General features: G+C 35.5%; 1 protein-coding gene across 1 annotated transcript in view; it reads left to right on the top strand.

Moving 5' to 3' along the window:
- The window catches only part of TRHDE (thyrotropin releasing hormone degrading enzyme), a 446,473-nt gene that overhangs the window by 422,910 nt on the left and 11,052 nt on the right, over positions 1-12,511 (top strand). Inside the window, 2 exon segments of the mRNA XM_070371007.1 lie at positions 8,249-8,416; positions 8,934-9,074. Of these exon segments, the coding sequence (XP_070227108.1) occupies positions 8,249-8,416; positions 8,934-9,074 (309 nt within the window).

Below are 12,511 nucleotides of genomic sequence, written 5' to 3'. Positions count from 1 at the left end.
TTATGGCCCAGCATGTGATCTATCCTGGAGAAGGTTCCATGTGCGCTTGAGAAAAGGTGAAATTCATTGTTTTGGGATGAAATGACCTATAGATATCAATTAGGTCTAACTGGTCTATTGTATCGTTTAAAGTTTGTGTTTCCTTGTTAATTTTCTGTTTAGTTGATCTATCCATAGGTGTAAGTGGGGGTATTAAAGTCTCCCACTCTCTTACACTGTTGGTGGTGGAATGCAAACTAGTACAGCCACTATGGAGAACAGTGTGGAGATTCCTTAAAAACTGGAAATAGAACTGCCTTATGATCCAGCAACCCCACTGCTGGGCATACACACTGAGGAAACCAGAAGGAAAAGAGACACATGTACCCCAATGTTCATCGAAGCACTGTTTATAATAGCCAAGACATGGAAGCAACCTAGATGTCCATCAGCAGATGAATGGATAAGAAAGCTGTGGTACATATACACAATGGAGTATTACTCAGCCATTAAAAAGAATACATTTGAATCAGTTCTAATGAGGTGGATGAAACTGGAGCCTATTATACAGAGTGAAGTAAGCCAGAAGGAAAAACATAAATACAGTATACTAACGCATATATATGGAATTTAGAAAGATGGTAACAATAACCTGGTGTACGAGACAGCAAAAGAGACACTGATGTATAGAACAGTCTTATGGACTCTGTGGGAGAGGGAGAGGGTGGGAAGATTTGGGAGAATGGCAATGAAACATGTAAAATATCATGTAGGAAACGAGTTGCCAGTCCAGGTTCGATGCATGATGCTGGATGCTTGGGGCTGGTGCACTGGGACGGCCCAGAGAGATGGTATGGGGAGGGAGGAGGGGAGGAGGGTTCGGGATGGGGAACACATGTATACCTGTGGCGGATTCATTTTGATGTTTGGCAAAACTAATACAATTATGTAAAGTTTAAAAATAAAAATAAAATTAGAGAGAAAAAAATTATATTAAAAAAATAATAAAATAAAATAAAATTTAAAAAAAAAAAAAAAAAAAAAAAAAAAAAGAGTTGACTCATTGGAAAAGACTCTGATGCTGGGAGGGATTGGGGGCATGAGGAGAAGGGGACGACAGAGGATGAGATGGCTGGATGGCATCACCGACTTGATGGACATGTGTTTGGGTGAACTCCAGGAGTTGGTGATGGACAGGGAGGCCTGGCGTGCTGCAATTCATGGGGTCCCAAAGAGTCGGACACGACTGAGCAACTGATCTGATCTGATTTTATTGTAATGCTTTAAACCTGAGATGTATGTCATTCATGACCTTTATAATTAGTCCTTCATTTTTAGCAAGGTTGGCTGAAACCTTTATTTTTGCTTTCTTTTTAGTCCAGTACTCATTTGAGAATGATAGGAGTTTTTGTTGCCACTGCATCTTAATAATAGTAGCAATAAAAATGATGAAGAGGATGATGAATGTTATTGTTACCTATTTTCTATGTTCATACCTATTTTCTCTGAATGTAGACAACTTTCTATGTCCCCTGTTTTTGGCTATGCACAATATTTATCTGAAGTGCATACTGCACTCTTGATATGCACCATTATCATGTGAATATCAAATGAAACATTATTTCATTTAATCATTGCAACAATGCTCTAAGGAATTATTATTCCCATTTTCCAGATGAGACTGACAGGAAGGTGCAAGAAGTCACACATTCCCTCGATATAGCTTTAATTTTTATTCACTGTGACTTTCTTAGCAGAAGCCAAGGGACCAAGGGCTCAAGATAGAATGAGAAGTGAGCGTAGAAGACAAAATGGACAGGGCCAGCCTTTGATAATGCAGGTTATTTTTCAGTCAGGTATTTTAAAGTCTAGGACTGTGTGCCCTGAAAGAAGTAAGAGTGTTTGTAAGTATAAGACAGAACAAGATATAGAATGTTGGTGGAGGAAGCCTCGACCATGGCTGTCTTTTAATTTTTAGTTAGAATAGGTAAATGATATTTCAAATGATGTAGTTAACTGAAAATTAATTACAATGAATTAAATGGTAGGCCCACTCGGTATCAATGGTATGTGTAGTGCCACTGAAAGAAGAGGCTAGTGATTTGAAAAGTCTTTTTTATTGTCTTTGAAAATAATTAAATGCACATTTCAAAGTTAATACAACCACTAATGAAAAGAAGCTTTGTACTAACAGAGCAGGAAGGGACCTTAGAACTCATGTACTTTAAAAGCCTTTGTCCAATTAGGGTAAAAAGTGAAGCCCAAAGCAATGACCTTGACTTGCCTGGTACTAAAGACAGTTACTAGTCCAATTAGGTCTACTAAAAACCTGCTTAAATGAACCCGTATCATGATTAAGCATCAAAATTTTATTTTAAAGTGTGATCTTTTCTCTTTTGGTAAGTGTAATTTTCCCCTGGGAGATATTTTAACTGTATCATCATAATTATTTTTATGTATTAGTAATAGCATTTTTATATTGAAATATATTTTATTCCAAGAATTTTATCTTTATAAATGTAATTATACACTTATTTATTTCCAAAGTAACTGTAAAAGTTATTAAATCATTAAATTTGAAATACGTGCATTTAAAAATTCTAATTACTTATAATCCCCAATCCCAGAAGCTAATGTTAATATTCTCTTATTTATCCTTTCAGTCTTTCTTCTAACATACAAATTATCATTTTTCTTTAGATTAGCATAGAGATATTATATTAATATATGTATAATACTCTGTCTTTAATAATACATTTCATCACATTAAAGTATTTTACCATATCAATTCAATATTAATCTATAATATTCTTAGTTGTTATTTATATCTTAAACAAACTCTTTACTGTTATTTTGTTTTAATTTATTTTTTTATTGAAGGATAATTGCTTTACAGAATTTTGTTGTTTTCTGTTGAACCTTAACATGAATCAGCCATAGTTATACATATATCCTCTCTCTTAGACGTTCTGATTTTTCACCTTAAAAAATGCAGCAATGAAAACTTCCATAGCAAAAACTTTGGAAATTTTTCTAGTTATTTGTGTTAATTTACCAGCCTACTTCACAATTTTCCATTTAATAACTAAAGTACAAATTTACTATGTTTTAAAATATTAGTCCCATTACATCACCATTACTATTTAGCTCTGTAAAAATTTTTCCTAAAGATGGATGCCTTTAATCTTCCCAGTACTTAATTTTTTAACTTCTACCTCAAAGTTTTTAGTTTTTAGGCATTTGCTTTTGGCAAGGTAAAAAAAAAGATTAAACATATCACCAAAATATAAAAAAATTATTTCAACATGATATATGCAACTTGTATAATTTCAGAACTTTTACATACAAATGAACTCTGTCATCATGCTATTTAAAATGAAAGAAGAATAAAAAATATAGTACAGTTAGACTAATTAGGTAATCATTTCTGCAGTGTTAGTGCCCTAGAAAGATAAAAGCACTTCCTTTTTTGGCTCATTCATCTTGTAGGAAGGCAGCTAGCAAAGTCCAGTTCTCTAATCCTGTATTCAATGCATACCGTACCTAGAGAAAAACAAGCACAGCTTTCCTTCCCACGTGATCAAATTCCAGTAAAAGATTTACTTCCGAGGCAGCAGTTAAAGAGATATGACTGTGAGGATATTCACATTTTCATAAACAATTTCCATGTTCTCCCTCCCTGTAATTCTAATATCAAGAATCTCACAGGACTTATTTGTACTATTCATAATTGTGGGTGCTGTGGGTTTTTCAGCTCATGCTTTACAAACAAACAAGCTTTTTTATCTGTTCCTAATGACTTTGGTTTATACAAAGAGATCTTAAACTGTCCCCAGAGCAATCATTTTGCTAAAGTGTTATTAGAACATCTTTACAAATTTAGCAATGAAAGGGGGTTCCGTTAACAATGGAAATCATTGGGAACCAAGGGCCTTTGGCAAGTTTAGTGCTCACCCATCTTGTTTTATTTTCAGTGATGAGTATAAGTAATTTTATGACCCAGATATTGATTCTTTAACTGGTAGGTGGGTAAGGAAGATAAGAAGCTGATGGGTTGGGAAGAAACGCTAGAAAAATCAGAGCTGTATTTTCTGGCTAATCCACTCTGTCCTTGCTCTTCTAAGGAGGCTTATGAATCTTTAAACAAGTGTACCTCCCAGTATCTGCTGATAGAGCTATTTCTTTCCTTAAGTTTGAGGATTTGTAGCTGACATCCTTGTGCTCCTGCTCAGTTGTATCCGACTCTTTTGCAACCCCATTGACTGTAGCCTGCCAGGCTCCCCTCTCCGTGGGATTTTCCAGGCAATAATATTGATTGGAGTGTATTGCCATTTCCTCTTTCAGGGGATCTTCCCAACCCAGCAGTTGAACTCGCAATGCATGTGTCTCCTGCATTGCAGGCAGATTCTTTACCCACTGAGCCATCAGGGAAACCCCATATAACTGAGACAAAGGGCTATTTTTCAATAGATCAGCAGGCTTTAGATTATATATGTAAATGGGGGTCTCATTTTCATCAACATCAAATTTGATGCATTTGCTATGCATAGGGAGACAGCTGCTCATGAGCCTGAAACTTGACCTGTGGGTTCTTGCAGAGCACGTCCAAATTGCATGATCTGTCTCTTGGTTTGAGGCTGCCGCTTCAAAAACAGAATTTGCCCCTATTCTGGACAGCTTTGCTTTCAAAGGCCTCCTTTGCCCAGGACAACTTTTGTTAGCTTCCTTCAGGATGATCTATCTTGTTGTTTCATCCAGCAGTTCCTTCCTGGTGCCCTTTCAAGATTCTTCTCCTTGCTCTGCGTATGACCATACTGCTACACAACATCTCTATAAATGCACCCCCTGCCTATGTCTTTTCAGTCACCCAGAGGCTGTTTTAACAAGTGTCACTTTGATTCTGGTGAACGGAAGCTTATTGTTGGAAAACCGTTCTTGCTGGTGTCGAATATTTCTCAAAGATGACTGATCAAACTGTGGATTAAAGAACGTAATGAAAAAGAGAGGGTAGAAGTGACAGCTTCAGCCAGTTCCGCATTAAGGGAATTATAGACTGGCTGCACTGGTATTACTTTGCTAGCCTACTCATTAGATCCAGGGTTTGGTGATTGTATCCCTTTAAGGGATATATTTTTTTCTGTTTAAAAATTTTTATTGTTCTTACTTTCTATAAGATAGTGTTTTATTGAACAAGAAATGTCAACATTCAGTGACAATTACTGATTATTATTACTAACAGAAATCAATATATTTTATTTCCATCATCATTAGCCATCTCTAAGCTGCTAGAAATAGGAAAGATTTTCATGTACAAGTCATCCTGGTTTTCAGCTTACTTTGTAGTTGTTATAGTGCGAAATGTTCTCTCTCAGAAAAGTTTCCTCTCTTGCAAAATGAAGTTTATTATAATACAAATATCACGATATTATTGTATAGTCCAGATAAAATAAGATAGGTAACCTGGGATGCAGTATTGCATGAAAGTCTTATTTTCTATTTCTGATGCCCCTAAAGCCACTGTTTAGGACTTTGTACCAACCAGTCCATTTATTCATGTGGGTCTGCCTCTTACATTGTTCAACATCAGCCAGGAATAACTACTGAATTACAAAACTATGGACTGTTGCTAAGGACTGTAGTACATGACACAAGTTATTTCTAAGGAACGTAGTTTAACGTCTACTTTTTTCTTTTTCTTTCTTTCTTTTGCCTTTTTTATATTTCTGTATGCCTTTCTGCTTGATATTGGAGACTGGTTTCCTAAGCAGTAACAAACCTCATTCAGTGGTCTCTATCCTTGAACTTTTTGGTATATTAACTGCTTAAAAATTTATTTGAAAAAATAAGCTCTTACTATTAGGTCTAATATTAGATCTAATATATATCGATCCTTGAGTTGATGATTTAAGTAGACATTTTATTGTTAATTCTGGCAAATTTTATAGCAATCTCTTGGCCAAAATCATGACAGTAATACAGTATTATGCTCAATAGCCTGTAATATTTGCAGGCAAAGATTCATTTACTTTTCTAGCTGTTGATTTAACAAAGGACTAGATTTTTTTACTTTCTTATGGCAGTTAGTAAAGATGGAGGCATTTTTGTATCTACCGGGACTGATGCACTCTTCAAAATGTGATGGTAATGTTTCCTTAGTGTTCTCAGATGTGCTGTGTGCAAATGAAAAAGTTTTATACACACAGTTGTTACCAACTCTTGCTGCTCTGTTCATGGGATTCTCCAGGCAAGAATTCTGGAGTGGGTAACTATTCCCTTCTCTAGGAGATCTTACTGACCCAGGGGTCAAACCCAGGTCTCTTGCAATGAAGGTGGATTCATTACCCACTGAGCCACCAGGGAAGCCCAAGCTGGGCATGAACAGAGCAGGGGGAATAAGGTTTCACCACCTTTAGGAATACTATTCTGGGTACTTTCTTCAAGGGATTCCAGGGCTGAGAGAGGTATGAAACTCTTTACTGGCTTCTTCTGATATCTATACTTCTTTGTTTCTTCAAAAACAAAACAAATCAAACAAATAAAATGCTTGCCTTCAAATATTACAAAGAAAGAAAAGACTCAGTCAGCAAGACTAAAGTAACGTTTCTCCAAACAATTTAGTTATTGGTAGGAAGAGACAGAGTGATGTAGTTTTAGCCATTTCTAGGAACTGTGAATTTTGTATGATAGTACTAACAACTCTATACACTTGGTATCCTGATACACAATCTTTAATATCTTGATTGTAGCCTACTTAGCTGCTTAACAAAAAAACATGAAGATCACCTTTGTTGTTTTCAGTTACTAAATCATGTCTGACTCTTTGCTACCCCATCATCTGCAGCACATCAGGCTCCCCTGTCCTTCACCATCTCCCCGAGTTTATTCAAACTCATGTCCAGTGAGTGATTCAGTGCAAACATCTCATCCTCTGTTGTCCCCATCTCCTCCTTCCCTCAATCTTTCCCAGCATGTGGGTCTTTCCCAGTAAGTCAGCTGGCTAAAGAATTGGTGCTTCATCTTCAGCATCAGTCCTTCCAATGAATACTCAGGGTTGATTTCCTTTAAGATTGATTGCTTTGATCTCCTTGCTGTCCAAGGGACTCTTAAGAGTCTTCTCCAGCATCATAGTTTGGAAACATCCATTCTTTGGCCCTCAGCCTTCTGTATGGTTCAACTCTCACACCCGTCCATGACCACTGGAAGGACTGTAGTTTTGACTGTACGGACCTTTCCCAGCAGAGTGATGACCGTCTCATTTGTAGTCATGCAGGTGCCTCCTCCCGTTTTCTAAGCTCTCCTTTAACCAAAGCAGTGTTTGGGCTGTCAAGGTCCTAAATATTTAAAAGAGATTTGCATCTTGTTATACAGAGAAAACATTTCTTATTATTAGTCACATGCAAATTATAAATGAGAAATTTTAATAATAGATTACTAAATATTATACAAAGAGAAATGCATTTTTAACTTTTTACTGTATTGGAGTATTCTTTCAGAGATCTGAGTTTTTTAAAATGTGGGAAATATATAAAAACTTGAAAGAATAATGTTTAGTAAAAAACGAATTGCCATGGCAATGTACCCATGAGAATTTATAGCTTATAAATAACCAAGATTAATTGAATTGACTAAGAGTTTCCCTCCATAACATTTAGTTTGAAGTCAAATCAAAATTTAGTTTATGTTTTATAGTCACTTTTATAAACATAGGAACAAGAGTTTTCTACATTCTCAAATTGTGCTACTTATGTTTTATTTATTATCTGTGTTAGTCATCTTCTAGCTTCCCAAATTCGGAGAGGTATTTGAGAATAATAATTTTAGAAAAATAATGTCTCAGAGTTTAGGAGGTATTTGTTTCATCTTCATCCAGTACTTTCTCATCATTCTTGGGTCTAATAATTCTGAGAGCATAAGTATATTTATGTTGGTTGAAATATAAGATGCCTTGTTTGTATTTCTTTAAACACTTATGTCTGACTCCTATACAAAAAAAGTTTTTTAAAAAACCCTTTATGTTCTGATTTTTGTCCATATAATTTCAAAAGTGGAAAAATTACATTCAAGACTATCATTAAATAAAATACATTCTTTTATTCATTCAGTTGTGAATAGTTTGAATATTGTTACTATATGGTATTATTGTCTTTCAGGTAAATCTAATTACCAAAACCATCTTTTAAAACACTGACTGTAGCAAGGCAGCATTTGTCTTTATTTTCAATATTATGAAGCTTTAATTAACAGAAAACCACATGGGTTGCTTCTTTAGAATACCACTAAATGTTAGAGACATCGTCTACTGCACAGGAGTGTCACTGCTGGATGAGGATGTCTGGGAATTCATATGGATGAAATTCCACTCTACCACGGCCATTTCCGAAAAGAAAATATTATTGGAAGCCTTAACTTGCAGTGATGACAGGAATTTATTAAATAGGTGGGTCAATTAAATGTTTAAATTTGTATAATGAGAGTATTCTCTGTTAATCAAATTGTACTGAACTTGTTTTTATTTCCTTAAATATGCTACTCTAAAATATATCATTCTAGAGCTAAAGAAAACTGAGATATTAATATGATGAAAGCTTGTTGATTTGAAAGGTTTGTTTCTAACTATTTTATGTTATTTATATGTATGTAAGATAATATTTCATTATAAAATTGAAGTATTTATTAAAAAGAATTTTTAAAGCAAAATTTCACCATTAAATCAGAATAATGATTTAACCACCTACAAGATTTTTTCAGACATTAATTAATACATCAATTAAAATGTTATGAGTTTGTTCTTCTGCCTTTTATAAACACAGAATTGTTCTATTGATAAATTTTTATTAGTAAAGTTTACATGGACTATTCTTTGAAGATTGTGATAACTTAAATCATATAATTCTGATAAGTAAAGAAAAGTTTGTTATTAAACTAAAAATTTCTCTGCAATTCTATCCTTAAAGGCTTCTAAATCTATCACTGAATTCTGAGGTGGTTCTGGATCAAGATGCAATTGATGTGATAATCCATGTAGCTCGAAATCCACATGGCCGAGACCTTGCCTGGAAGTTTTTTAGAGATAAATGGAAGATATTAAATACCAGGTAAAAATAAGAGTTCAATCATTCTTACTGGAGTGAGTAAATCAAAGGTGATATCTGAGAGATAAAGACCCAACTTTTTGTGGTAGAAGCAAGATCCAGATAATAGAATTAGATTTTGAAGTAGTCAGCCAAGATGGGTGTTGCCACTCCTGTGAAGCTCAGAATTAATTTAACAGTTCTATAACATTATTCATTTATTAAAGATTGATAACCATAATTATGTATGGAAATGTGCAGAGTGAAAAAGTTTAGCATTGCAGCTTTCCCGGAAAATCTATCAAACTGTCTTAGGTTGAAGAAATTGTATCATTAAAATCCGATATCCTGAGTGTGTTGTAGAAGAAATGATTTATGAATCATATGTAATGGTATTAGAACAAGAAATGGAGAAGGATATGGCAACCCACTCCAGTATCCTTGCCTGGAGAATCCCACAGACAAAGGAACATAGTGGGCTACAGTCTGTGGGGTCGTAAGGGTCGGACACAACTTAGCGACTAAAATACTTCTACTAAAATTCACATTGGAGAAGGAAATAGCAACCCACTCCAGTGTCCTTGCCCAGAGAATTCCATGGACAGAGAAGCTTGGCAGGCTGCAGCCCATGGGGTCACAGAGAGTCAGACATGACTGAGTGACTAACACACACACACAGAACAAGGAAACTGTAATTGCTTCTATACAATTGTTTAAATATTTAAAAATATAAATATCATAAAACATCTGAAGTAAAGCCATGATATAGAGGAGGGATGTTTGAATCACTGCATAATTCTAGATGCAGTAAAATTCATTCCTGAGCCATCTTGCTTCATGTTGAGAATTCTTCAGACTCTGTTTTAGAAAATATTTCATTATATATTTAAATATATTATAATAAATGTTAATGTATTACTCTGATAATCTCTATGGTATTTAAAAATTAAATTTATTATAGAGCATGTAAATGCTACGTGTTCTCAAACTTAAATGTTCCCAGACATTTAGCATACCCACTGTTCTATCTGTTAAAAGCCGGTATATAAATTTTATTTTTTAAAGGTACACTGTTATTGGTTGACCTTGTATAAAGAGTTCAGTTTGAACTTATTTTTAATAATAAATAAATTTCTATCTGTAGATATTTCATTGTTAGACAGCACTAACATTCCTAGATGGCACATTGTTTTCCTTTCTATTTCTTGTATTTTCAGCTCAGAAATTAGAATGATTTACACTTGCTTTGCTGTCATGCACATAGTATAAGGAATAGTCAGACACAGATGGAATTAATATATGTGTACAAGCATTTGACTTTAAAGAGTATCAAATATCTACCAATGCAGAGTCTGTCTTTAGGGAGTGGTTTTGTAAATCAGAGTTCCATATAATGCCTATATAGCTTATAGTCCCTACCTAAAATATTCGGTTCCTGATATGTCTGTTTTGTTTCACTGAAAGTACATCATCTCTAACCAAAAGGTAGAAAGAGAGATAACATTAGAACCCCCTCAGTCTAATGACCTCTTTGTTTAATTAGCTGGACATCAGTATTAGCTACAACTCTGAAGAGGGAGGAAGAGGCACTTGGGAACTCAACTTTCTGCTCAGTTTTTCCATAAACCTAAGACGGCTCTCAAACTAAAGTTAATTTTCAAAAAAGTAGAAAGGAGAAGTTTCAGCATTTCTACAGATAGAGCTGTGTTTATCTTGACAAACAGAATTGTCTTCTTCATCTTCCACTCCCTTCTCCATCTTGGAACATCAAAGTTCATGAGGGAACAGTCCAAGGTTCTCCTTACTACTTGGCCTGCAGATTCTCCCTGGTTTTAGTTGCCAGCTACTCTCACAGTTTGAATCACTCCAAAATCTACACCTCTAGCTCAGATATTTCACCTAAGCGTCGCTCTATGAAAGATGTTTTTTTGTTGAGATCCCCTACTGAGGTGTACCTGCAAAGCTAAACCATCATTTTCTACATCTTCATTCCTCAGTAAATAGATGGCCATCCACCAATTGTTCAAGCTGGGCACCTGGAAATCTATATATAGTTCTCCTTTTTCCTTGATATATGTAAAAAGTAACATTTAGACTTGAGGTCCTATCAGTTTGACAATTCCTAAATGTTTCTCGAATTCTTCCTCTCTTTCCTACTACCACTGCCTTAGTGAAGGTTCTTATCCCTTGTTAGTACTCTTAATGACTGTCTCCTGTCTCTAATTACATATGCTGCCACATATATGCACACATGTATGCATGCGTGGACACACACACACCCACCACTTCCCTTTGTCCCAAGAATCTCTCTGAAAAGCAAAAATGACATTTTCTCCTGTAAAACCTTCAATACTCTGTGCCGTGTTGAAAATCTAAGCTCCTGTCTTACTGACCCTTCTACCTCTCATTCTGTTATCCTCAGTCTCACAGTTTATACCCTCAGTACCAAATGCCTGTAGTTGTTGGCACACACCGTGGTGTTTCACACCTCCTTGCCTTTGTGCATTGGTTCCCTACTCATTGGAAAAGACTCTGGTGCTGGGAGGGATTGGGGGCAGGAGGAGAAGGGGACGACAGAGGATGAGATGGCTGGATGGCATCGCTGACTCAATGGATGTGAGTCTCAGTGAACTCCAGGAGTTGGTGATGGACAGGGAGGCCTGGTGTGCTGCGATTCATGGGGTCGCAAAGAGTCGGACACGACTGAGCAACTGATCTGATCTCTGCCTAAAATTGCTTTCTTCCTTGATATTTGAAATTACTCCATATTCAATCCATCTGTCATCATCTCCTGGAAGCCTTTCCAGAGACCCCACAGCTAAAGGAACTCTGAACAGTATATAATTTTATTTTCATCTCATTTAACCATAATAACTGGGAATGATCTGTTTACAATACTATATAGTACATAACCTTCAGGAAAGGACTGACTGTTTTTCTTTTCCACATGACTGCAAGTATAAGCAAAACACTCTTTGAAGAGGATTGTCCACTTTGCTGTACAGTTGGCCATTTTTGTAACCACATATTGATTACTAATGAATACTTATATTATTATTGAATGTCTATTTTATTTTATTTAGCCAACTTTTCCCATGGATTCAATGTTAGAACTGAATCATTTCCCAATTCAATGTTAGAATTATAGCAATTTATGATGGTCGCATGGTTTAGCCTCCCTCTTTAGGCCAAGTAGTATTCCACTGTATATATGTGCATCTTTATCCATTTATCTGTCAATGGACATTTAGGTTGTTTCCATGTTTTGGCTCTTGAGCATACTGCTGCTATTGAAATAGGGGTACAGATATCGTTTTGAATTATAATTTTTTTCTGGATATATTACCAGGAATGGGATTGCTGGATCATATGGTAATTCTCTTTTTAGTTTGCTGAGGAACCTCCATACTATTTTCCATAGTAATTATAACAATTTACGTTCCCACAAGCAGTGTAGGAGG

This window comes from Bos mutus, chromosome 5 (assembly GCF_027580195.1).
Source record: "Bos mutus isolate GX-2022 chromosome 5, NWIPB_WYAK_1.1, whole genome shotgun sequence".
NCBI lineage: Eukaryota > Metazoa > Chordata > Mammalia > Artiodactyla > Bovidae > Bos > Bos mutus.
This window is presented reverse-complemented; position numbering and strand designations above follow the sequence as displayed.